Source organism: Argiope bruennichi, chromosome 4, assembly GCF_947563725.1.
Source record: "Argiope bruennichi chromosome 4, qqArgBrue1.1, whole genome shotgun sequence".
Classification (NCBI taxonomy): domain Eukaryota; kingdom Metazoa; phylum Arthropoda; class Arachnida; order Araneae; family Araneidae; genus Argiope; species Argiope bruennichi.
The window spans coordinates 61,278,654-61,305,906 of record NC_079154.1 but is presented as its reverse complement, the minus strand read 5'-3'; the positions used below and the strand labels follow the sequence as shown (position 1 = coordinate 61,305,906).

The following is a 27,253-nucleotide window of genomic DNA, read 5'->3' as shown; positions in this document are numbered from 1 at the left end:
CACTAAGTGATTTTGTGACTACCATTGTAATTCTGTACCAAATTTTGATTTTAATCCTATTAGATTTTCGGATTCTATTAACCACATATCAGGGATTGATCCCCAAAAATAATCACCAAGGATTGCACGATAGATTCAAGAAAAATTCTGAATTCACGGCAAATGTCAATATTTCGTAACTATTGTTCGCCAACTCCATACAAAGAACTCGTGGCCTTACCAAGATACAGAATTATATGCGGGGGAGAAGGGATTACACTTTTATTATAGATTATCCAAAGAGACCATTCCTACTGGTTAAAGTTTAGCATTACAAACTAACACATATATTAATGTGAAATGGTTACGGATAATTTTTGGAATTATATTTTGAATTATTTGTACCATGTGAACATTATTTTGATTGGATTCTATTGCATACAGAAAAAATTTTTGGTTCCGTTTTCGTGGTTATTGAGGATCATCTTTTAGAATTACTTTTATTGCGGTAATTGCAAGAGGTAATAAGGTTTTATAAGGTTTGCAATGTCATTGATTTGCTTTAGTATCATTGCTAGACATTAACATCCAAAAGTGTGAAAGATTCGCATGATGGTTTACCGTCTTGTCCAAAATGCAAAATATTACCGCAATGATATTTTCATGATATTGTGGGGCATTCGAATACTGAACAATGTCGTGCAGATATCATACAATATAGCATGTGTCAGTAGGGTAGATTCAACACTTGTCTCAATAAGTATGACAGATTACAGATGTGTAAGCAAATATTTTCAAAAAAAAATTATTTAATCGTAGAAAAAAAATGATTTAGATGATACAATTTGTTAATAGAAGACATTCAGCAAACGCAATGAAAATTCATTAATAGCCAATGATAAGGGAAGTCTTAATTATAAATGAAACTTTTTTGCATATCATTAAAATCTGTATTATGTGAACAGATTTACACCAATGTATTTGTAAGTACTTCCACAGTTCATACTGAATCTGGATTTATTCAAAGGATTTCAACATTCTAAAATGGAATTTGAAGAAATTAATTTTTTTCTCTGAATCCAGTGCTCTTTCTATCGTTTTATGAAGTGCAACAGGCATACAGAAAGATTATTATCTTCTTAATTTATTATTAAATATTATTCATAAATCATCATACGATTCCTACATTATTGATTTGAATGTTCAATCTTTCTACTTTTTTGCTTAGTAATCTGCTTGATGATGCTTTTCCTACTATCTAGAAATGAAATGCGTGGATCCTCCGACAGTTCCGAAGGCCAGTTATACATTGAACAGCGGCCCAAACAATCTCCTCACTATAGGAACCACAGCAACTTACACATGCGATCCTGGATACGAACTTGATAACTCCTCAGATTCCGTCCTCACTTGCACTCTCTACTCAGACATCAATGCTGTACAGTGGAAAGGCGCAACGCCGAGGTGCATTGGTAAGATGGTTAAACATTTAATAGTTGCAAAGCATACTGAGCAAAAATAGACATTTGAGAAAATTAGTTGCTGAGTATGCATGCAATCATTTTATAATTTTGAAATAATATGTGTAAAATTTATTCACGATAGTGTGATTCGTTCCATTATGTTAAAGGTAAACATGGCAGCATTAATAGAAAACAGTTTGCACTAAAAAGGAATATCAGGTTTCCAGATGTGCTGTAAGTGTTGCCATTAATTGTAACCGCTCCAAACAATAGGGCGAGAGTAAAATCTATAATCAACCCCGAACTCCAATGTCTACAGTTGCATGTAGGGATGACGAATATTTTACGAGCGGTTATTACGTAACCAATATCAAAAAGTCACAAATACCAGTGATCAATACTTTTCAAAGAGGGGTGTGATTCAAATCCTTGATACGATCTTACTGGTGATATTTCGATTACAGGTTTTGGATCACGATAGAAAGTAACAATCGATACAATATCACTGAAATTTACTGGAACGGTGACTTCACTGGGAAGTAAAAATCGATACGATCTGTCCATTGGAAGCTCTCGACAAAACAGAAAAGGAGAAATCTGTGAATGGATTGAAAAATGAACGGACCGGTTATTGGAATTATCGTATCATTGAATTGCATATCACTGAAATTTGTCGGAGCGGTGAATTCACTGGAAAGTGTGAAGTCGCCGCTCCACTTCATGAGAGTAACATTGACTTTCCGATATTCGCATTTGATAATGCACTATTCCATATAAATCCTTTTTAATTGCTTGTGACTTGACTTTGCATATATTCTGTTTACTGTTGGCGCCATCTATTGGTAAAATATAGAACTAAAGTCAACAATTTAAAGAAATGACATATCTATTTAATTCAAATTTTTCCGAAAATGGTTTACTCCATTAAAGAAATTAAATAAATAGTTTTGAAAAAAAATCAAATTTAAGAAGTAAGCTGAAATAGATAAATTAATTCAATCACACGTTACTTAGATTAGTAAATTAAGTATTAATTACAATTAATAAATGTTATGTTTAATATTAAGTAATAATTTTAATTAATAATATGATTGAAATAACAGATATTTAGAACAAATATTTAAAAATAACAATAGCAAAATTATTTGTTATTCAAAAAATCGTGGATTATGCATCTCTAATTGCATGACAAGATAGGCATACACATCGCCAGGCAGATTCTAGAAGCCATTAGCTGTTTGGAATTTGAAGTTCAGGGATACCCTTCCTGCAACTCGTATATTACCTCGCAAGCTACAAAAAGAAGTTTCATTTTACATTTTTCGTATTGTAAAAGGACTTGTGTTCTGATAATTTGAAGTTTTTGTCTGAGCAGTGGTTTTCTCTTTTTGTGTGAATATGTATTTTTCTTTTTATCTTTCACGCTTATTTTAAATTTTCTTTCGTAACAGAGAAAGAAAGTTGCCCAGATCCTGGTGTATCACCGGATGGAACAAAAAGTGGAAATTGTTGTTTCATTGGAGATGTTCTAGAATTTTCATGCAACGACGAATTTGAGCTCGTCGGAGAACACAAAATAGAATGCCTGCCGGGTGGAAGTTGGAGTGCGCCCAGACCTCTTTGCAAGCGTAAGTCAAAACAACTCTGATGAAATCATAGTAACAAATGATTGAAACAAGGAAATGAAAAGAAGGCATCTATGCAATCAAAGACTTGTTGCTATTTCATGGATCTTCTGTGCTAATCGAAAAGTATGCTTCTAGACAGATTAGCTAATAGTAAATTCAGTAAATTACGAGAAGTGATAATTTCTTTTCTCATAATAAATCTTTTGAATTTTTTTTTCACTTTTGAAGTTTTACAAAAGCATTTTTATTTCAAATATTTTGGTTTAGAATTGCCTTAAAATATAAATTGCTTTCCAATTAATTAAAAAATTTATATATATATTTTTTAAGAACGCTCACATCTTAGAGATTATTGATTCTTTAGAATCATATGAGAAATATGACTTCATGCCCATATTGTTATTATTTGTGTGATTATTGTGTGAATGTTATTATTTGTGTGATTGGATTAAGAATCACTATTTTTACTACAGTTTTTGTGACTCACCTCGTTTTTTAATCATCCGGTATAGAAAAACAAAGACCCTTTAAACGTAATAAAACAAATATTTAAGTAATCTTTAGGGTGGGTCCAGTCTATCTAGCGTTGATGATTTTAGTGCAACAGGTTCCGTACCAACGTTTTTTTTTTTTTTTTTTTTTTTTTTTTTTTTTTTTTATGGAGAACAAATTTCAATAAAAAACAGTTAGTGTTGCAATATGAAAATTTTGAAAAATTTTCACTTTAAACGTAACTGTTAGAGTTTAACTGTTGTTTTTCAAATGATTCTTTAACGCAGATCTACAAATACTTAGAACCAAAATTTTATTCCATTTCTGTGAAGGTATGATACTTACGGTCTCATACATCGGATAGTTTTTTTTATAATCAACCTGTATGTATTTTCATTCCAAATCATTTCTTCTCCTTTATAACAAATTAATGATTAAGTGGTCTTAATCTAGATCTGTTATCATTCAATTATAATTTATGTGAATAAATAGGAAAAAAATCCATCATCCATTGTTTTCTGAATTTTTTTTATGTACTATACCTGAAAGTTTTCATAATTCCCCTTTTTTTTTAATTCATCAGTTACTAGAAATATTGAAAATTATCTTATGCTTGTGGTTAATATATTGAGCGAGGATAGAACCTGGGACCTTGTGGTTCGCAGCCCAATAACCACAAGACAAAAGCAATTGCCCGTGTTTCGTAGCTGTTATCTGGCTTATACGCTTTTCACCACAGTACTCTCCCTCCAGTGAGTCGGCGGTGAGACGAACGATATGGCTGTTGAGTGGTGATGTATTAGCTGTTGAGTCTAATGCGCCCGTACCCATTTGAGCATTTGAGTAGCTGCGAGCGTGTGTGGGTTAGGGGTTTCTGTTGCGTCGTGTCTGACGACTTTGATTGCTATGTCAAGTGAATCTAACGACTTTGGGTTGATTTGGGTAGATGGCGCCACAGCAGCTGTACGAAGGTTGAAGTTTCATCGTCCGAGGTCATCAATGTGGCGGATTGTTATAAGGGAGGATAGAATCGGGGACCTTGTGGTTCGCAGCCCAGTAAGAAGACAACAGGACAAAAGCAATTGCCCGCGTTTTGTAGCTGTTATCTGGCTTATAAGCTTTTCACCACAGCGTAAAGAATTCCGAAAAATGAAAGAAAATTATTATGAGATATATTATCAGGTGCCCTGAAAAATTATTCTAAGAATTATAGTAAAAATGTAAAAGCTGAGATAAAAATACGCAAACTTTGTAATGGAATTTGCTAGTTTGCATGTATGTCTGTATGAATGGACTTTTGAGATAATATTGTCAACAATAACATAGCATTTTTAGGCTATTAAATTTCAAATATCAAGAAATCGCAGTCCTAGAAAAATTCTCCATTCATATTTTGCTCACATATTACACAAGTTCTTTAACGGATCACACATTCCATCCACTCATATTAATGATGCATGCAATGTAGTCATCATTTTCAGATACATGATCATCCAAAAGGCAGGAAATTTCATGCCCATCAAGAATCATTATTCATTCATATTTCAATTAGCATTATGCATAACTTCTTTGTAACACTGTATATTCTTTCTAATCTGGTAAATGATGTACACTTCATTAAACACTTATTGAAATTTCTTTTTTTTTTAAGTAGTTCATACGATACAATAAAAACTCACTTCAACCGTAAAGTCATAACCGATTATTTGCGGCTCCTACAAGATTGGAAAAAACCCGATAGAAGTCAAAAGACAGCATAACATATAAATTCATACAGGAACCAAAAATTATAGAATGAATATTTCATCCAGTGCTAGTGCAAATTATATCACGGCATGAAAGATTTAGTGAATACTTCTACAGATTCAGAAGGATGCAAGACAATAGATGTGTATGTGGGGATACAGGCTCGGTTCAGCTTTGCATGACAGAATGTGTGGAACTCAGTGAAATTGGAGGAAAACTCATTATGGATATTAATGATTTTAACAAAATATTACAACACCCTAAAAATTTAAAAATTATAATAAAAATGATGGGAAAGATTTCTAGCCTTTCACGAACAGTCTGTAGATTCCTTGAAATTCTGTTGGCTGTGCTTCTCTTATGCAAAAGCAAAGCTTCCTAATTGTTAATGAGCATAACACACACACACAACAATCCCTATTTATACGGTTTAGTTTTATGGTACTAAGGTAACTGATCGTAATTAAAAAAAAGAATCCAAAGTACATTGGTCATGCTCCTTGGTTGAAAAGATTTGGTATGTGTATTTTGATTTTGGGGTATATAGAATATCCAACCATGAAATACGAATTGAGACACGAAAATTTATTTCGAATGCTTAACATATTTGATAGTGTGGGACAATATATCCTCATCGATATTGCCATCTTTTTGTTACTATTTGGAGTATTTTTTTAGCTCATATTTAAAAAAAAAATCCTTCCTTGTCAGCACTTGAGCTATTTCAAAAGCAGCTTACATCTGTTCTTTACTCGTCTGAGACATTTTAGATTTATTCTAATACAACTTTAAACGAGCAATTCTTGTATATATATATATATATATATATATATATACAAAAGTATTAGAATCAAGTTGATAGGAAAAACAAAAATCAAATAAAAATTAAACCAAAAAAATTATTAAAAAAATATTAAAAAAAGAATCCGGGTCACGAGGAATCATTATTAGACAAAGTCTGTATGTCCTCACAGAAAAAATCCCTTTATTTGAATCCCTGCCTGAGGGTGACCCTTGAAAAAGTCTTCAGGCCGGATTCTTTTTTTAATATTTTTTTAATAATTTTTTTGGTTTAATTTTTATTTGATTTTTGTTTTTCCTATTAACTTGATTCTAATACTTTTGTATCAATTCATCTGTGTTTTAGAAGTAGCTGCAATTGCGCTCTCTAAATGCTATGAAGTTCCTTTTTGGTTTCAGTTTAAATAGGTTATAAATTTTAGTTGCGATTGCGAAACTGTTTTGTTTCGTTTTCATTTTAGTTTCGTTTTCAAACTTTTTCTTACTTTAGATTGGTTACTTATATATATATATATATATATATATATATATATATATATATATATATATATATATATATATATATATATATATATATATATATATATATATATATATATATATATATATATATATATATATATATATATATATATATTTCGTGTATCTCAGAAACGGCTCTAACGATTTGGATCAAACTTATATTTAGATACAATTTTGCTTTTTCAGGTTATCTGTATAGGTGTAATTCCCTAAAAAACGCGATTTTACACTACAAAAAATATTTTTATAACTAAATATTGACATGCGGCTATACATGAGGTCCATGAGCGTATCAGGGATGGAGCGGTGGTTAGGGCGTCGCACCCCCATGTATTTTTCATATGTTCGATCCCTCGTTTTCAATTCAATTAGATTTCGCTTATAACTTTAAACGAGCCATAGAACAGGATTTGGTTTCTGACTTTAATTTTTAAAAAAAACTGCCGAATGGTGCCTGGTCTCCCAGGTACTTGTTATTATAAACATAGAACGAAGACAAGTCGAAAAAACATTGGTGAAACTATAAAGTAATCAGGAAAGAATTTTTTTTTATTTTAGCTGACGAAGACCACTGTGAACTGCCTCCAGTCATTCCCCATGGGGTGGCCAAAGGCAACAAAGAAGGTGACTACTACCGCCCTTACGATGATGTTGAAGTAATTTGTCAACCCGGCTACCGTTACAGTGGGTCCACGAATTTCATAATGTGCGAGGAAGAAACCGGTTGGGAGGAAGAGTTTGAAGAATGCGTAGGTAAAGATTCTATTCAATAATTAGCTCCTATAAATATTCTGTCCTTACATAGATTAGCATATTAAGGCATATTGTGACTACATTCGGGATTAATCTTTTGAATAATCAAAAATGCTTATATTTTAGAATATTTGCATAAAAAAAAGATGCTGAAAAGATGTAATGATTTTTTAATGCTGAAAAAATGCAAAGGATGTCCCAAAATTACGCAAGATTTGAATTTGCCACCATTCGTGCAGTAAAACGTTGAAAACCCCATTAAAAAACCCATTTGACAGCTGATAAATAGGGTTAGTAAAATTGGAACATTACACGACAGAACAAAGTGTTAATGCAAGATTTGAATTAAATAAAAAAAAACACAGTTTTTTTTCTTTAAATTATAATATTTTTATTGAATCCTAAAGTGTACAGGATAGGAGCATGTATGGAATAACACATAGTCCAAATGGCCTCCATGGCTTTGCTAGCACATACGCACTCTTTTGTCATAATTTTCCATGATTATTTTGTATAAATGTGGCTGAATTTCATTGATGCAGCATTGAATTTCCTCCTTCAATGCACACATGCTTGTAGACTTGTTGGCATAGACCTTTGACTTCAAATAACCAATGAATTCTTCTTCCTGAAAAAGAAATCCAGTGGTGTTAAAGCACACGATCTTGAGGGCCATTTCTTAAATAATCGAACTGTGATCGCCAGACTTTCATTATTTTTAAATATCGTTCAACAATGAAAACACGTTGTTCTATCGTGTAACGCACCATTTTTACTAAGCCTAAACTATCGGCCGTCAAATGGTTTTTTTAATAGAATTGCCAACACTTTACTACAGGAATAGTGGGAAATTCGTATCTTGTGTTAATTTTGGGACACCCTTTAAAAATCAAAAAAAGTCTTCTAGTTTTGTCAAATTATTTGCTAAAAATTTTACCACTAGCTTGAAAGATATATTATCTAATTCCTGAACTTAAAAATAAGTTGCATTTCCATCTATTCTTTAAATATTGGAATTCGACTGATAAATAATAAGAAATTTTCATTTTTTTTTCGCAATGTAAAGCACTAAAACAACTAGAAAATATTTCTAAGTAAATAGATTACTTATTCTCTAGTTCAGGAACTCCAAAATGTATTGAGAAATGATTATAGCATATTTGAATTAAAAAGTATGCATTAGATTTTAATTGATGAGGTTTTTTTCGTCAGAAAATTCTACCAAAAATTAAAATTTTTGAAAATAGCTTCTAAATATATAAATAGCATTAAAATGTACATAAATGCAAATTAATAAAAATCAGTGTAAATTCCCAAAAAAGGGATATAGAAAAAAATTCAAATGTTTTAATAAAGAAACCTGTTTGAACATTAAGAATATAATTTTTTTAAAAATTCATAACCTCGCACAAGAAAGACTTTTCAACGTTATCAGCTACATTAAGAAGCAGATTAAAACAGAGACAACCAAAATCAATAATTAGTACCAGATTAAAATCAAATCAGAAATCGCAAGGAAATCTGATTAATTTTGATAGTTCTAGGTACATTCACTCATTAAAAGAATCAATTTCAATATAAGCCAAATATACCAAATACCGAAGCCATGAGTGTAAAACGACATTTACTTTGGAACAACTGAATAATTCAATTTTTGTTATTTACACTCATGTCCATAAAGTAAGGATAATGCAAGTTCAGGATAAGAAAGAGTCAGAAGCAAAACAAATGTGACTTATTTGTAAAGCCTATTTATTAAACAAAAGGAGCAAAGAGCAAAAAAGATGTTTGATATCATTAATAAAAATTTCGATTTTTTTTCTTTCTCCCTGGTGCAAATGACAAAAAAAAACTATTTACAAAAACCAATATTACATGGTTGGTATGATGGTTAATACATAGTATGTTTCCCAGGCGATGCAACACAGTCCGTACAACGCTTAGGCATGCTGAGTGTCAAATTATCGATCTGATCTTGGGAGATATTACACCATTCATCAAGCAATGCTCTTCAAAGTTCCGGTAGACATGTAGGAGATGGTTAACGGGCTGAAGCTCGTCGGCCAAGCATGTCCCATATATGCTCTACTGGATTCAAATCCGGTGAGAATGCTGGCCAGTCCATAAGGGTGATATCCTCCGATCGAAGGCATTCGTTTACAATGTTTGCACGGTGAGGACGGACGTTGTTATCTGTCCTAAGTGTCTGTACACAGTCTGTCTGGAAACTGTCGTACCAGTGGCTGAAGAGAGTTAACGAGACAGGACTGATGATGTGCTCCAACTGTTTCTTTTGGCAGTAACTGCCAAATACCGGTCCTCATTCGGCGTTGTAACTCGGGGGCGACCTGTGCTGTAACGTCTACTTACATTACCATCATCTTAGAATCGTTGCCAAAGCCTGGAGATGACATTCTGGGTGATTCGATGTTCCTCGTATACTTCCAGCTGGGTACACCCACGTTCCAGACGGCCGATAATTCTACAACGTAAAAATCCTCCAAATGCGTCTTTTGTGTCATAACTATTATTGCATTAAAAGGCTTATAAAGCGCTTGCGAACAATTTTACTTCTTTGCCTGTATTCCTTATACATCACTCTCTTACACTCTCGTCATTGCAACGTACTGTCGGTGTCATCTTGTGGCTTCCTGCAATTTGTATATGATTTTTGAAGATGTGTGTAGTCATTTTACAAGCGACATATTTATTTTAGAGTTCGATTTCCGCATGACTCTGAATTATCCTTAATTTATGAACATGAGTGTAGTTGAATTAATTAGTAGGGTTTCAAAATTTTGGTTTTAAAACAACAAAAAAATGCCTTTGAAGTTTAATTTTTTGGATTATTAAGAATACTTATCTGCAGAATTTCACTTGCGAAACAAAATTATTTTATAATCAGATTCTAATAATTTACTGTATTTGATTCCTTCTATCATAGAATCCTTCTGCGATCCACCAGAGCCCTTAGCAAACGGAACCATCCCAGAAATTGAATCCAGTAACATGACAGTGTATCCTTTCAACTTTGAGCTAACCTATATTTGTAACAAAGGGTTTCGACTTATTGGAGATAGTTGGAGATTCTGTGACACCAGAGGGTGGTCCGGAAAATCTCCAACTTGCGAAGGTAAAGATAATTCTTGCATGTTTGGATTTCATTTTACGTGCTTTTGTTTCCCTAAATAAATGGAATTTTTCATCTGCTCTTTATGCAGGATATTTGACGGTAAGGCAACCATAATTATTTGAAAATAAAATCTTGATAGTTGATGCATTATTGAAAAAAAAATGATACACGTATGGTTATTAAATCTATTTATGCACTTTCAGCTTTAAAAAGAATTTATTCTCTTTCGAAATTAAAATGTGGATAACGTCTTTTTTTCTGTGGACAATGCTTCCAGAGTAATTAATTTGACAACCTGTGTTTCTCAGTAAATCTTATAAGTTTCTTATATGTTTTATCTTGGATTAAGTAATTAAATAAATAAGGCAATGACAAAACAAACGGATCTGTTATTTTTATGAAGAGATATTCAAATTCTATATTCCTTTCTTTACTGATTATTCTTATTGATGCTTTTGGTTTTATGGTTTGATAATGGTCTTATAGTGATTTCTTTTGATTCAATTTTGCTGTGGTCTTGCTTAGACTTGAATTCTGAAATAATGTTTTGCTTTTCATTATTGTGTAATTTAATGTCTTTGCTTTACCGATATCACTACTTATCCTCAAAATCCTCAATTTCTTTGAATTTTCTTATCCCGAGAGATCAATACTTGGGCTGAATTCAGACCCCTCACAGAAAAAAAGCCCTAGTTTGAATCCTACCTGAGGGTTACCCTTGAAGAAGTTTTCAGACCGATTTCATCATTTCTTTCTTTTTTATTCTGTTCATTTATTTATTTAGTTTTTCATTTAAACTTAATATTTATTTCTATTTTGGTTAAGTTCATTTCTGTTTTAGATGTAGGAGCATTGGCGCTCTCTAAATACAATATATCTCCCTTTTACTAGTTTTAAAGTGTGAAATATTTACTTTTAAGTTATTTTCATAAAGATTGCTTTGATTTTTGGCTTCTAGATTCTTTTATGAAGAGAACTTACTCGTTTTTATTTGAGATAATTCGAAAAAAAAAATAATAATAATAAAATTTAATAATTACTGCTAAAATTTTGTCGAAAATATCAAAAAGGTTTTTAAAAAATTAGATACAATAGGATATATATTAAAATCTTAAAAATAGTCAATTTTGAAGAAATAGCAACGTAACCTTATTTCCACAGTAAGATTCCCGAAATACCTTGAAGAAATAGTAGCATAACCTTATTTCTAGATATTTCGATTTTTTAAATATTTTGAAGAAATAGCGGCGTGCCTTATTTCTTTACAATTAGGTTCTAGAAACATTTTGAAAAAAATATCATCACAAATATATTTCTCTACAATTTGATTTTTGAAACATTTTGTAATTATTGTAAAAATCTATAAATGTTTGAAAAATTCATTACACATTATTAAGGAGCTCTAAAAATTCTAATCAGACTTAATAGTGAGTTACATTTCTTCTATTTAACAACTCCACGAAATATTGCTAAATTTACCAGATGAAAATAAGAATAACCGCTCTGGAAAACAAGTAAACTCAAATTTCTTCATCTGTCGAAAATATTTTTTTGCTGACAGAAGAAACTGATGAAAGTACAATACAAATAAATATATATTAATATTTTTAAAACATAGCACTTAATTAGTTGAATGATTAAACTAGAATTTTTGTTTCATATATTTGGTTTTAATAATTAATTCAAAATTAAATAGATTTTTAATTAACTTTTGAAGTCGAAGAAAAAATATCAGGGACATTCATTAAAAATTTAAATATATAATATAAACGTAATTAAAACTTTAATGGACTCATCGTCCTTAGCCTAATTACCTTTACATCTACGCTTTAAGCCAAAAATTAATATTATAAAAACCAAGCGCATAGAAATTTCATCAGGAAATGCAAACTCAAAATTCACACAAAATAATGAAACTAAGACATTTTCCAGCTCTTATTTGGGTGAAAAAAATTGTCTTTCAATTTTTAGTTTCAACATTAGGACGCAACAATAGCGAAATATATTGTTACGAATCTGTGATGCGGCTTCCCAGCATAGTTGGTTCCATAGGAGGCCCCAGAGCTTGGCGACCATTTGGCGACTTGGCGCTAATTTGGCGACTTTGATGACAAAATACCCGAAACATCGAGAATTTTCCCTAACCGTCCAGTAGGAGCCGAGATACGTCTCGAACGTTCCTGATTGGTTGAGAGCCCCGCCTCCTGAGACCTATAAAAAGAGCTGCAACTGCCGGGGAGTCATCGTGAATACAGTAGTCGTAGTTGGAAGCGACAGGGAAGAGTAGTCTTAATCGACGGTGAAGAACTGGTCTTCCAGGGATAAGCAGAACAGCGACGGAGTCAAGCTAGTGCTGCACTAAGCTGTGCCCTACTGTCTGCAGTAGAGTCTTGTTTTATGCTGCTGTTGTATGCTGCACGTCTCGGCTGAAGATAATCGTCCTCTGCTGTCTGTGTCTCTTCGTGTAAATAAACGTCGTTGTTTCTTTTTCTACTGCCGCCTGCTGATTGAGCATTCTCTACACCATATAACTTCCACTATCCAAACGAACCCCGAGAAATTTCGTAACAATATAAAAAAAAATTCATATTTCGAGAATTTTTGGAGAGTTTATAATCAATTCAAATTTGTAAATAAGAGGCTACTCCTACTTTTTGTCAACAAAGTGGTGTTATTTCGCACAGTATTAAAAAAGTATTTTTGATAATGTAATACAATAATATTTAAATTTAAATTGTTATGTATTAAAAAAAATTTCATTTTTTATAATAATATAACTTTTTCTCGCTAGATAATTAAAATAAATTTCAAAATTTTACCATATTTAAGATCAGATATTCATAGGCTTAAATGACAAAAAAAAATTAAATGCTAGGTTTTAAATACCTAAAGGCAAAGAAAACTATATATATATATTATCTTGGTTAAATCATGATTTAATTCAAATTTATGGGCATTTAATGCGTATGTTCATTTTGAAATTCCTTTATAAGACACAAAATTGAATGCTAACTTTTGTTTCAAAATGGTAAAAGCAACTAAAAAAATTAGATCGCTCTAAAATAATTTTGGATTTCATGGAATATTTATCATATAAAATATTAAATGTTATTAACTATTATATACCTGCAACTCAGAAATAAATATTTAAATGAAGTTTTATGTACTATCTTTAATTCTGTTTCTTTAAATGCCAACAAAATTTCAAACAGTTTTCAAAATTTAAAAAAAATATTTTTGATGATTCCTGTTGTCTTAACCCTTTAAAGGGCCATTTTTTTTCTAGTCATATTATGTTTAAATATTTTAGGCTTGAAATTAGAATAAGAAAAAGGATTCATTTAACTAATTAGATCAATTTAATTTGATTAATTAATTAATTTGGTTAATTAATAATTAAGTAACAAATCAATACACATTATTTTGTGTGAGATAAAGAGCTGAAGCATCTAAGTTTCTGTTTTTCTAAAAAAAATGCATCAGAACTTATGCCAACCTACATAATTTCATACAAAGATTGATAAATTTGGTGGGAAGCATACTTTCCACGGCCCTAGAAAAGGTTAAATCAATAAATAAACATTTTAGTGTGATTTTTTTTCTTGTTTTAATAAAGATTAGTTAGTATTATTTTATATGTTCCTGATTCGTAAAGATATATTTACTATTACAGAATATTCTTTAAATAGCCATGATTGCATTAAATTTGTTTGTTTTTTATCCCAAACTTTTGTTGACTCTTGATTTTATTTTTATTTTTATTTATTTATTTTATTATTATTTTTCTGCACCATTTGTTTCATTAATTTTTAAATTCATCATTTTTAATTTCCCAAAATTTGGAATGACTGTTGGTGGAAAAAAAATGCTCTTATAAAAAAGTCAATAGAAATTTTATGTAGATAAACAGATAATAGAACTTTCAGCTGCATTTTTAAGCCTATTTCTGCCAATCAGGTTAACATATTTTTAATTATCTTTATTAATTTTATTTCTTAGCTATCCATTGCCCTGATCCCGGAGTCCCAGAGCATGGTACAAGAATAGGAAATTCATTCGAAATAGGTGACAAAGTGACATTCAAATGCTTCACTAATTACGAACTCATTGGATCCTTCGAAAGATATTGTATGCCAAATGGACAGTGGAACAACGAATTGGCGAGATGTGACCATTCAAGTACAGTTATTTCCTTTATCATATATCAATATTTTTTCAGGAAAAAATGCCATTACTCCCTTCTTAACTAAATTATGTTTTAAAAAATTTTTTAATTATTTTTGAAACATCCGTTTTAATATGAATTGTTTATTAAAGCCGAAACTATATGATGCTCCAAACCTCGATTCAAATTAACCGAATCAAATTGCTCTTTGACATGGAAAAAATGCACAAGACCAGTTTAAATAGTTTAAATTATTGAGTTGGATAATCTAAACACGCCTCCTAATCTGCAACCGTATATATTACCGGTTAAGTGTTGGAGAAGTGGAATTAAAATGACAATTTCAAAAAATGAGCAAAAATTATAAATTAAAATTGAAAATTTTAAAATGAAAAAAAAATTAGGTATTAAAAAGACCGATAAAATCAGTTGCCTAACTTAATGATGATTTATTTAGATCATGAATAAATTTTAAAAAGCTTCAGTTTCAAAATATTTTTTCTTTCTTTTTTTTTAAAAAAAAAATTGAGTTAAAGTTTTTGGAATTAGACTTCACAAGTTGTTGAAAAATGTCAACGCTTTCCGTCAGAATTCGCTGATCCAAAACAAATACTTATAGAAAAATTATTCCACAATTTCAGATGATACTATAGTGACCGCTTTTTAAGAAAAAATGTAAAAATTTTAATTCAAAAAGAAAAAAGTTTTACTCTGTGGTGAATAGAGTTTTGATTCTCGAAAAATAATTAAAAGTGATATTCACAAGCATAACGATCATATGAAAAGAAATTTAAAATTGAGAATTGAGAAAAAATATTAATTTCAATTTAATTTTCTCTCTTTGTAATCAACTTTCATAATATCATTTGAAAATTTTGAACAGTTATTTTAGAATAGGAAATTTTCCTGCCCACAAATTCCGAAGAATTAAAATGTACTTAAACGAGATTTTCGACAATCATTTTTTTCCCATTAAAGTCAAATTTTTCAAAAAATAATGTATAAACATTTATTCGCTTTCTACATAATATGTATTTAAGCGCAGTTTCAAACAATTCACTCATTTTTTTTAAAAAAATTGAGTAATATTTTTCCAAAAGTACATTTACTTAAAATTCACTCCCAGATTAAATTTAGTTTCTACAACTTTCAATTTTACAATGTTTTCCTCCTAGATTCTTTTCTTTTTATTTAAACATGAAAAACCGATCTTTCAATTTCTACCCTTCCTTTCCATCTTTATCCGGTAACATTTTTTAGTGTAAACTTAAAGGTCTTTATTGACATTTAGAGACGAAACTGAACAACTTAAATCTGCAATATTTCTGTTATGCATTCCTTTTTCTACATTTACATATTCATTTTATAAAAATTCGAGCTGATTAATAATTTTATCCAACATTTGAGACAAACCATTTTTAGTTGCTTTAAAGACAATTGCTTCTACTAAGGGTGTTGAAAATGTTCATATAATTTATAAACATTTTAATTTTTAAAAAACATGTTTATCCTCTGTATTTTTTCTGCATTCTTTTATCAAATCTAACCAAATTATGAAGTTTTAAATATTACAATTTTAGAAAATTCAATATCTTTATAATCGTAGGCCTTGGGAAACCTACGGGCGCTTAATATCGTATTTTTTTTTTTTTAGACGGTTGGTGGAATAGTCTAATATCACGGTTTCTATCTAGTCGCAATAGAATGGATCTTTCTGTTTTACTTTCTCGTATACGGAGTATAGAATATTGTAATTGTAATCGTCAAAAAATTGATGAATCTCTACGTTTCAAACCTTCCTGCGTTCGAAAAACATATTTTTGGAAAACGTCCGTCCGTCTGTCTGTCTGTGACAAAGATAATTCAAAAATGCCTTAAAGTAGACATAACTAAAACTCTTTGTATCAATTATTTAGATTTCAATGAAATTTTGAGCAAAATCCGCTCAGAGGAAGTCTGTCTGTCCGGTTGTTCGAATGTGATTTAATATAACTACAAAACGAAGAGAGCTAGATAGATAAGATTCGACACACAAAATTAACATCTATAGTCTAAGCACCTCTAAATTTTGTGCGAAAATCAACAAAGAATTGTCCGTCTGTCGGTCTGTATTTTTAAAAACAAGTAAAAGCGATAACTCAAAATTGCAGTCACTTAAATATGTCAAATTTGATATGTAATTTTGTGACTACAAGTGTAGTAGTTTTGTGTCAGATTCTTATTTCAGTCTCTTGGGATAAAGAAGTCCATAACATAAATTCGATTTTCGGATCTAATAAGCTACATGTCAGGGATTCATCGCCAAGTAACTCGCCAAGGATGGCACGATAAATTCAGTAAAAATGCTAAATTCTCGCCAAAAGTTAATGTTTTGTAACTATTTTATTCCAATGCTATGCAAGTCATTCTCTGGGATAACACCTTTATTAGAAAGTATGGGAGAAAGCTTTGGAAAGATCATTCTCGCTGGTTTAAAAAAACACTATTCGCTGTTGACAACCAGCTGATTCGCTAGGAATGTTAGTTATATTTAATTTTCTTTGAATCGTGTAAATATAACTTCATGTACATGAATCCACCATATTATTAGTTTTTATAAACGTGTTATTTTAATTATTTCTTACATATGCTATGTCTAATGGAGATCAATTCTATGACATCAAGACGCTGTTAAAAAAGTAAATATCCAATTCATCGATATTCTAAAATTTGCTTATGTAAATTCATTTTTTAAATTACGCAGATATTAAACTGAAACTTCTTTCTTTAGCTTTCATAAATGAAAAGAATTCTCGCGATCAAATAGTTGGTGAAAGAATGAAAACGGTTTTAATTTCAAGACAACAATGTAATCTATTGTTGGAAATTTGGCGAAAAATATTTTTAAAGCCAAAATTTAGGAAAAAAATTGCAAGATTATTAAATTGATATCATAAACAAAACAATCTTTTAAATTTTAAAACAGTTTAAAATTTATTTTTATACGATAATGTTTTCGGAAATTATTACAGAAAAACATCAAAATTCAGCTTAAATTTTAATTAATTAAAATTATAATCAATATTTTTTAAAAACCGCTGTGAGGGGCATATTTCTAATTTACAGGATATACATGTGCCAAATTTGGTAGCTTTAGGATTAATGGTCTGGCCTGTGGAGTAGCAAGACACACACACACACACACCTGTCTTTATTATTAGTACAGATTATATCAAAATTTTGTATTACTTGATATTTTTACTCCCCCAAGCTGTAATGAATTATTCAATGTGTAAATAATCAAATTTTAAACATTATTTTTATTATGTATCAAATTGAACGAAATATTCTGTATCGGAAACAACGAAAGATTGATTATGATTGTAGTGAAATGCTTCAGATGAGGAATACGTGCTCAAATACATGTTACATGTATAAAGTACAGAATTGGTATAAAACATGAAACTGAAATGGGATCATTTTATAATGGAAGAAATAAATTATAGATGGAATTCAGATAAATAAGGTGCATACTTAAAGTCATGAAGGTGAATCATAAACCTGTCGTTTAAAAATATCTTTTCATAATTTGAGTGATTTAATTTGACAATTTTAACAAGTGAGAACTTTCTTGCAGCTCTTCAGAAATATAATTTGATACTGTTTTATAGGTAACTACTGTCCTGACCCTGGGATCCCTATCAATGGAGGAAGGAACAGCAGTAGCTATGAGATGGGAGACATAGTTGGTTTCAGTTGCTACGGTGGACACATTTTAATAGGATCAGAAGTCAGAGAGTGCTTGCCTAACAGAAAGTGGTCTGGAGAAGAAGCAAAATGTCTAGGTAAGTACGTAGTTTATATATGTTGTGCAATATAGTTTAATCTAAAAATTCGAAAACCAGAAGATCCTGTGCAGTGGAGTACTGTGTGGCAGTCCAATAGGTTCAATAGTAAATAATGACATTTATACGCAACGGGATGACAAAACAGCCGAAAAATACACAAAAACAGCTTTTAAGTAAACATCAGCACATAAGTAGCAAATCAGTAGTAAACAGCCGTATTGATGCAAAATGCTAGGAGAGAACTATACAGAAAAGACTTCATACGATATTCCAACCTATCCAACGTCTACTGTTCTTCACTGTCGACTCAGTAGAGCCGAATTTGACTGACAACTCACTAACGATTCAATGCCCGACTCAACACATTCTAGACGCTTTTTACATTTTAAGCTTATCTGAATGTGAAAACAATACTATTTTATTGATATGTCTGTCGACTCAGTAGAGCCGAATTCGACTGACGACTCACTAACGATTTAATGCCCGACTCAACACATTCTCGACGCTTTTTACATTTTAAGCTTATCTGAATGTGAAAACAATACTTTTGTATTGATATATCTGTTTTTGAACACTGAAATGCGATAATTTCGAAAACTGTAATGAGATTAAGTAAGGAAATCTGGCGCGTAAGGCTCGAGTCAAAATTATAAGTCTCTGTTCATTTTTGAATCAATTCCAAAATTAAACAGCCTAGACTTTCACTGGATTTTAAGCACTGTAAATGATAATACAGAAAGAACTTGGTAAACAAAATTTGTCTCAAAATGGAGACTATCATTTTCAACCAAATCCGTTAATGAGAAGACTACGTGACTGCCTGTATATCCATGTATATGCGAACGCGTTGACTCACAAAAGGCATACGGCAAATCAAATTAAATGAGCATTTTGTGTATTTACGAAAATCTGAGATCTGTATAAAAGAGAAAGACATTCTTTTCCAAAATGCATGCTTATTTTTTTATTACGTTATGACTATTACATAATATTTGTTTCTTTCAGGTCCTTATGATTTTGATAACAGCGCCAAAATTGGCGATATCTTAAAAGAGGCAATAGCTGAGAAGGAGGCGGAGCAGAAACGGAAATTGCAGGAATATCATAAAGCTCTAATGGAAACTTGGCACAACGGGACCAGAGTCATGCCCATAGGACGGGTGCTAGACATCAATTTCCCAGGAAGACTCATCTTTTACTTCGCCTTCGATGTCTCTGGGAGCGTCAAAGAAGGAAATTTTAGAAAGAGCGTCGAGTTTGCGAAGGCCATTACTAAAAAAGTAAAAATCAGTATTGCAGTTTAAATCTGCCGGCGTCCTGACATAGGGGTAGCGCGTCTTCCCCATGATCTGGGCATCACGGATTCGAGCCCCGCTTTGGGCATGGTTGTTCTTCCTGTTCTATCTGTGAGATATGGGAATGTTCCCTCCTGTAAAAAGGGGTTGTGCAAGCGAATGAGAGATGTGTGAGTAGTCAAATCGTACCCCTGGCCCTAGTTGGCTCTTCAATAAAAAAACATGAGGCGCTTCCCTTTAGACTCAAATCAGCTGTCTTCGAACAGCGGGCTTGTGCGTGGCAACTGCCATAAGTAACAACAACAGTTTAAATCTAAATATGGCAAGTTGTATTAGATACTAGAAGAATTCAAAAGCACAGTAAAGCTCCGATTAAATATCAGTCTTTTTTTATAACTCTGTTATCCGTCATCGTCTAAAAAATATCAATAGAAAAATAATTAAAAAGAGTTGATAGACTAAAATAACGTAGTATTACATTATATACCGGGTGATTTAAAAAAAAAACTATCCCGATATATGAGACCGAAAATTGTAACTATCATAGTATTCATACGAATGGAATAAAATTTAAAATTTTGGTTCAAGGAATTATTGAGGTTCAAGAATCATATGAGAAATAACAAATAAACACTAACAGTACAGTTACAGTGACAAAATTTCAAAACTTACAAATGGCAACATCAAAGAAACAATAACGATACCTGTTGAATGAAAATCACCAGCGCTAGATAGACTAAGTACTGTAATTGTCAAAAAAAACGAATTACCATATTTTGAAGATCTCTAGATTTCAAATTCCCTCTAAGTATGAAAAACTCATTTTGATATATGGTCTATCTATCTGTTTGTATATATATATCTCTGAGCAAGATAGCCCAAGACTTTTACCTAGACGGTTGAAATTTGATATATGGACTTTAAACAAACTAGTAGACTTCTTTCAAATTTTGAATGGAATCTATTCAAAGAAAATCTTCAAATACAAGAATACAAAAAAATAGAAAATGGAGAGAGCTAAATGGATAAAATTTGATACACGGATATAGCATCGATTTTGTCTATTCTTATTAAATTTTTAACCAAATCTATCAAGGAGTTGGTTATCTATCTGTACTTTCGCGTGTTTAAAAGCGCAATAACTGGAACAAATGATCTTGCAACTACTACTATGGTCGCAAGATCGCATGCAATGTTATATTTTGGTCTTGTCAATTGTCAAATAGTTAATTAGTAAAAAGGTTCAAATATATATATTCGTACCATAGATTCATTAAAAATTCTAGGTTTATCCCAGGTATCCTTATTTTGCAAGTGTTGTACGTCAATGTCGAACAAGGCATTCGCGGTTTTACTAAGATCCACAATAAGACTTTGATTAAAGAGAATGCGAAGAAATTTCGGAAGACCACTCTCACTAGTTCAAATAAAAAGAATTGATTATCATAGATTGTTGTTGTTTCTTATGGCACTTGCCATGGACAAGCCCGCTGTTACAAAGACAGCGATTTTAAGCCGGTGGGAGAGCGTCTCTTGTTTTTATAGTAGCGCCAACTAGGACCAAGAGTACGACTTTGCTACTCACACATCACTCATTCGCTTGCACAACTCCATTTTACAGGAGGGCACATTCGCACATCTCACAGATAGAACAATGGAAGAACAACCATGCCCAAACCGAGACTCGAAACCAGGACGCCCAGCTCACGGGGAAGACGCGCTACCCCTATGCTAGGACGTCAGAGCTATCATAGATTTCTTTAACTATTTGTAAATAGCATTGACGTATTCACAGATTTGTAGTTCATCATGCGTGATAGAATATACCAGGGGTGGCGAACCTTTATGGATCAACGTGCCATTTTTTCTAAAGAAATGTTTAATGAGGTATAGAAGTGCCGTCAAAAACTTTTGAGGTGTGATTATTGAAAAGATAATAAAACTAAATACTAACAACTCAAAACTCTTTATTTACTACGAAAAAATACATTTTGCACTGTATAGTAGTAGATGTTTTAGTTATATGCGTAATTCAAATTAAAGTAACAGTGTGACTTCTGTTGTTACAGATTAGATAACAAATAATTTATATTGGGATTGTAAGATGTTACTTTTATCTGAATGCGTGCTGAATTGGAGTCATCTGCCAAATGGTTTCTAACCGAGTCTTTAATGTTATTTATCTCTAAAAATAATGACACGCAGGCATAAATAGATGAAAATATGGTTAATATAGCATGAGCCAGCTTCTTCAAACAGTTAAATATATCTGGAGTCGAATTCCATGTTTCCAAAATTTCGTTCCTGGCATTTTTACTTATTTTGCTTATTAATCTTTCTGTTTCAATCAATTCCAATTTTTTCCTTGTTTCAATAAATTTTTGAATCCATATTGAACTAGACTGGAAATCAATCAGTTGCATTTCAAATTATTCAATTTCCAACCAATCGAATTGGGAAAAGTTCAGTTTATCAAATAAAGTCACATGCAAACCGTTTTGATCGGTGGTGTGCCCAAAATATTGCGTCGCGTGCCATTGATTCGCCATCCCAGGAATATACCATCTGAGATACCTTGAGCTTTTAAATTGTTTAAGAAACCCGAAGTTTTATTATGTGAGTGAAACATTTTTCATTAAAGAAAAAAAACTTTAAAAATTTGCTACTTAGCTTTAATTTCATAATTAAATGGTGCAGACGATTTTTGCACCTTTTATTTATTTTTTTTTCTTTGTTGATATATATCGTTTTGATAACAATATGTGAATGCAACTGCTTTTTTTTTTAAATGAATGCTATTCTAAAGAATAAAACTAATCATACAGAGATACCTAAATGGTTCATTAAAAAGTACCTTGCTTCCTTTAATAAAAAAAATATCAAAGATTGCAGGCTTTAGGAATTTGTATCTATTATATGTTGAAAATTATGTATTTTCGACTATAGCAATGTTATAATTAAAACATCATTTTTTTTAAAAAAATATATAATATTTGTAACTTTCTAATGACACGCTGCTTCAAAAGTATTTAAATTAATCTTAAATTTTTTAAACTTTTCGAAGTAGTTTTAACTTTTTGAAAAAGGAAAACATATGTTGGATAAAAATAAAAAAATACTTGAAAGGAATATTAGATAATCATATCCATAACTAACTTACCCTGTTATTGTATAAAACCTCAAAATTTGCATTCGAAATTATATATTCACTAAGGGTTGACCTCTCACATTATATGTTTCTTTGTTAACCAATACCAAAACGTATTACGAGAATGGAAAATGCGACATGTTTTTCCAAGGAACAAGAAACAATTTGAAATTTTTCTTTACTATAATTCCATCAAGGGGTTAACAACCTATCAACATTTTAAAAACGTTTCAGTTAATCAAATTGAGGGAGATTTTTATCATAATCCCTCTTAATTAAGAGTAATCAAGTATGCACTGGCCATGGTGTATTTTCTGTGCGTCAAAGTCGTTTCTTTGACCGAAATTCGGCTTATCAGTGTGGCACCGAAGAAGGATCTATAAATCACGTGATCAAAGCTTGTACATTATGGCGAGAACACAGACTCATATGGTCAAGAAATTGGATGCCTCTTGAAGTCAAAGAACTCATAAAATTTCCAGTCATTAAATCTTCTATTAGAGACCTTTTTTCAAATCTTTTGTATTTAGCTCTCTTCTAATGTAAAAAGTTAACATTCATTTGATGTATTTTATGCATTTTTAATGTTTCACAATTTAATATGTAAAGTAAAATGCAATGTTTCTTTCTGTTTCTTTTCTGTACCGATATGCATTTTCTCTAGAGGGTTCTTTATTGCTTGCAAGGGTCTGATATCATCAAGTGTAGTTTGTTCCTTCATGCTAGGTGGAGTTGCTCTTCGGCGTTCCCTTCAAGTTTCCCGCGTGGCCTCTGGCTAGATCGGGGTATCGCACAATATAGCATGTCTGTTGAAGGAAAAAAAAATCCTTTAGATTTCAGAAACTGTTATTCTTAATACCACATTTTTTTTTTTTTTTTACCTTTATCTTTTCGAAAGTTAACTAAAGTTTTTCTACGTTTCAGGTAGGTATTTCCAAAAATGGAGCCAGAGTTGGTGCACTGACTTTCAGTTCTAACGCAGAAACTCAATTTTTACCACTTCAGTATGAAACGACAGAAGATGTTCTAGCGGCTTTTGACAGATTGAATTTTACAGGTGAGTTTCATAACAAACTGAGCAGTTTGAAATAAATTACTTCTTTAGCATAATTATTATATAAAAATATAACCTTATAATGACTTAAAACCACTGATAATTACAAATATTGTATTTAATCCCTATTTTTACTTTTCAAGGAGGAGGAACTGCTGCAAATACTGCCTTAACTCACATACGTCAAGAATTGATACCTCTAACTCAAAAATGGCTTTCGAAAAAAGGAATGAAATCCATCATATTCATTCTTACAGATGGTAAGATAATTATTTTATTTCATTCCTTATTTCAAGTTTTTATAAAACTAATATTAATTATTAAGTCTGTAAAATATTGTGGATCATAACACCTTTTTTTGGAAATAATTCTAATAAAATAAAACTTCATTTTTTAATATTCAAGTTTTGTTTAAAGTAAAGATTCAGCTGTACATCTATGCATAAATTAATGAGAAAAAGCATTGATATATTATGAGTAGTATTAAAACCAAGCATAAGTTCACACATTATTATAACGTAGAAAAATATATCAATTTTATTTTTATACAAATTTTGGAAAGTTAGATATATTAATTCTTATGTACCATTACCAACATATTAACAATGATCATGTTCATTTTCACGAGAGCATAGATCGCCATGCGTATAGTAAAAATGGTCGCTCATAACGGCAGTAAAATAGAATGAATCAAAGTGTTATCAAATAGGAACAAGGAGAAAATGTGATGTTTGAAAAATACGAAGGAGATGAAACATCATCAACAACAAAAACGAAGAAAAACCGTCATTAAGAAAGTGAGAGCAATCATTTTTTCTCTTACATTCTGTCCTGAAAAAGATCAATTCTGTTTCAGTTTGCAAGCTTTGATTTCATTACTGCAGTGAAGGATATATTTTCTTTGTCTTCCAGAAATTAACATCATGCAAAATGTAAAAAAATAAAAAATCAAGGAAAAACATTAAATTTGTTTCCTTTTCGGAAAATCATCTTGACATAATTGAATTTTGGTTTGTGCAATGACTATAATTTTAGATTAAATAATTCTTTAAAAATGACTTAGTGCAATTTTAATCTTTCCATTCATACTTGAGTCATGGCATTTTATGGCCACTCTCTTCCCAACAGGCAAAGCGAATATGGGAGGTGATCCAAAAGAAGAAGCAGAACTTCTCAAGCAAGCTGGCGTGGAAATCTATTGCATCGGTGTCACAAATTCAGTTCTTCAAGACTCACTCTACAAGATAGCCTCAGATCCTAAAGAAGAACATGTGTTTATCCTGCAAAATTATGCAACACTGGCTTTCTTAATTGAAGAAATCACTAATGGAACTGTAGGTGAGTAAAACTTTTCCTTGGTCCCATTACTCTCTAGTTCTTTAAAATCTGCATTTTTAGATATTACTAGTCTTATATATCTGCAAGAACAAACAGTGTGTTGTTATTTTTAACAGAACTGCTATTGTGTATTTTTATATATTTTTAAAGTTAGTGTATTATCGATATGAGGGATGCATTCATTTCCGAAGCTCGAAGTTTCAAAACTTCCTATTCTAATTTCATTATACATATTCGTTTGTTAAATTTTGCCCAAAGTACGATGTTGGACTTCTACATTTCCGAAATATGAATATTTTTCTTGCAGACACTCGCGTTCAATGAGACAATTTCAAAAAGAATTGGATGCCATTCCTTCAGCAGTAATTTCATTACTGAACAGTGAATTATATCCAATTAGTTAATGAAGTCTAAGTATCAGCATAAAAATTTTAATAACGGACATTTTTTTTTTACATTTGTTTTAAATAATCTTTAGATATTTCTCTTTGTATTTCTCCAACTTTTTTGGATCGATGTAGCGTATTTTCACATATTCTCAGGATATATTATATGTAAAATCGCTTGAAAGAAGGGAAAAAACTGCAATTTGTAAATCCAAATTTTGAAAAGATTATTGAAAAAAATGTAAAGAAACAATCTTTTGAAAATGCGAATGACATGTTTTTACAGCAGTCAAATTACAAAATCAAATGACATACTTCGATTTTAGCATTTATTGATTATCAGTACTGATAAAAGTTCGAGTACTTTTTTTGAAAGACTATACAAGAAATTTTGAGAAAACCTGTATCGGCCATTGTTTTTATTTAGAAGATACTAAAATTCATTAAATAATTTTATTTAATTTTTAACAAACTACAGTCATAAGATTAGGAACTAATTTTTTGTGTCTTTTTGGATTTTTCAGTCTCTTCTAATCTTTTTTTTTTTTTCTTTCAGATTATTCGAAATGTGGTCTGGGCTTAGAAAAGTTGGCAGGTCGAGGAAGAATTGTTGGTGGCGGCCAGGCTACTGATCCTTGGCCTTGGATGGCAGCCTTATATTTTGTTGGACCAGGGTTGCAACCAGAAGTAAATATTTATTCATTCATTCGGAAGAATTTCGTAAATCGTTCTTCTTAGATCTAGATACTAGAAGAAAAAATCGTGAATGTCCGTCCTTTGCTTTTCTTTTAATCTCGCAATGAAAAATGTTACTTAAGTGTGTGCTCGAAAAGAATTTGCTTGTATGACATGCAAAGGTGAGTTCTTTGTTAGTATTTTTAAGAAAACTAAAAACATCTAAAAAAATCTTAGTTCGTGATAGATGGTTACATTTTGTTTATAATTCAACATGTTTGTAATTCAAACGATGAATCTCTAAATGGCATGCTATTGAATCTATGGCAGGAATTGTTGAGTCTTTAAAAGGCGAACAGGGAAATTTCATAAAAATAAAAGAGAGAGCCAGTCTCATTACAGAAAATAAGTTATTTTAGATAGTTAACTTTGGTGCAGGAGGCACACTGTCGGCATAATTGTAATTGGTAATAATAAAAACTATTTCTTGTTTATAACAGGATGCGGGGGACAGGCGGTAAGATCTCAGCTCCGGAATCGGTGGGCTTCAGATTCGAAACCCGATTTCACCGGAGAATAGTCGTGTAAATAAGTCTGATGCACGTTAAATCCGTCGGTGCCAAACGTCTTCCCGCTGGTGTGATTTGGTACATTTGAGAGGGGGTGCCAGCTCAGGTGTCATCCTCGTCATCTGACTACGATTCAAAATTACGAGGTCCGTCCCGAAATAGCCCTAGTGGTGCTTTAAAACGGGGCATTAATATAATTAAACTAAACTAAAATGTTGTTTATAGTGGATTACATTTACTGACACAGCACTGAAATTTTGAAAAAGTATTCTAATCAGA

At 31.3% G+C, this 27,253-nt stretch overlaps 1 protein-coding gene across 2 annotated transcripts in view; it reads left to right on the top strand.

The window, feature by feature from the left end:
• The window catches only part of LOC129965689 (sushi, von Willebrand factor type A, EGF and pentraxin domain-containing protein 1-like), a 46,320-nt gene that overhangs the window by 10,613 nt on the left and 8,454 nt on the right, over nucleotides 1–27,253 (top strand). For both annotated transcript variants that reach the window (XM_056079795.1, XM_056079794.1), the window contains 11 exons: nucleotides 1,242–1,451; nucleotides 2,894–3,070; nucleotides 7,190–7,384; nucleotides 10,329–10,517; nucleotides 14,517–14,696; nucleotides 18,333–18,506; nucleotides 19,515–19,789; nucleotides 23,877–24,009; nucleotides 24,150–24,266; nucleotides 25,135–25,344; nucleotides 26,287–26,417. In XM_056079795.1, coding sequence (XP_055935770.1) covers nucleotides 1,242–1,451; nucleotides 2,894–3,070; nucleotides 7,190–7,384; nucleotides 10,329–10,517; nucleotides 14,517–14,696; nucleotides 18,333–18,506; nucleotides 19,515–19,789; nucleotides 23,877–24,009; nucleotides 24,150–24,266; nucleotides 25,135–25,344; nucleotides 26,287–26,417 — 1,991 coding nt within the window. The remainder of the gene's footprint in view (nucleotides 1–1,241; nucleotides 1,452–2,893; nucleotides 3,071–7,189; nucleotides 7,385–10,328; nucleotides 10,518–14,516; nucleotides 14,697–18,332; nucleotides 18,507–19,514; nucleotides 19,790–23,876; nucleotides 24,010–24,149; nucleotides 24,267–25,134; nucleotides 25,345–26,286; nucleotides 26,418–27,253) is intronic.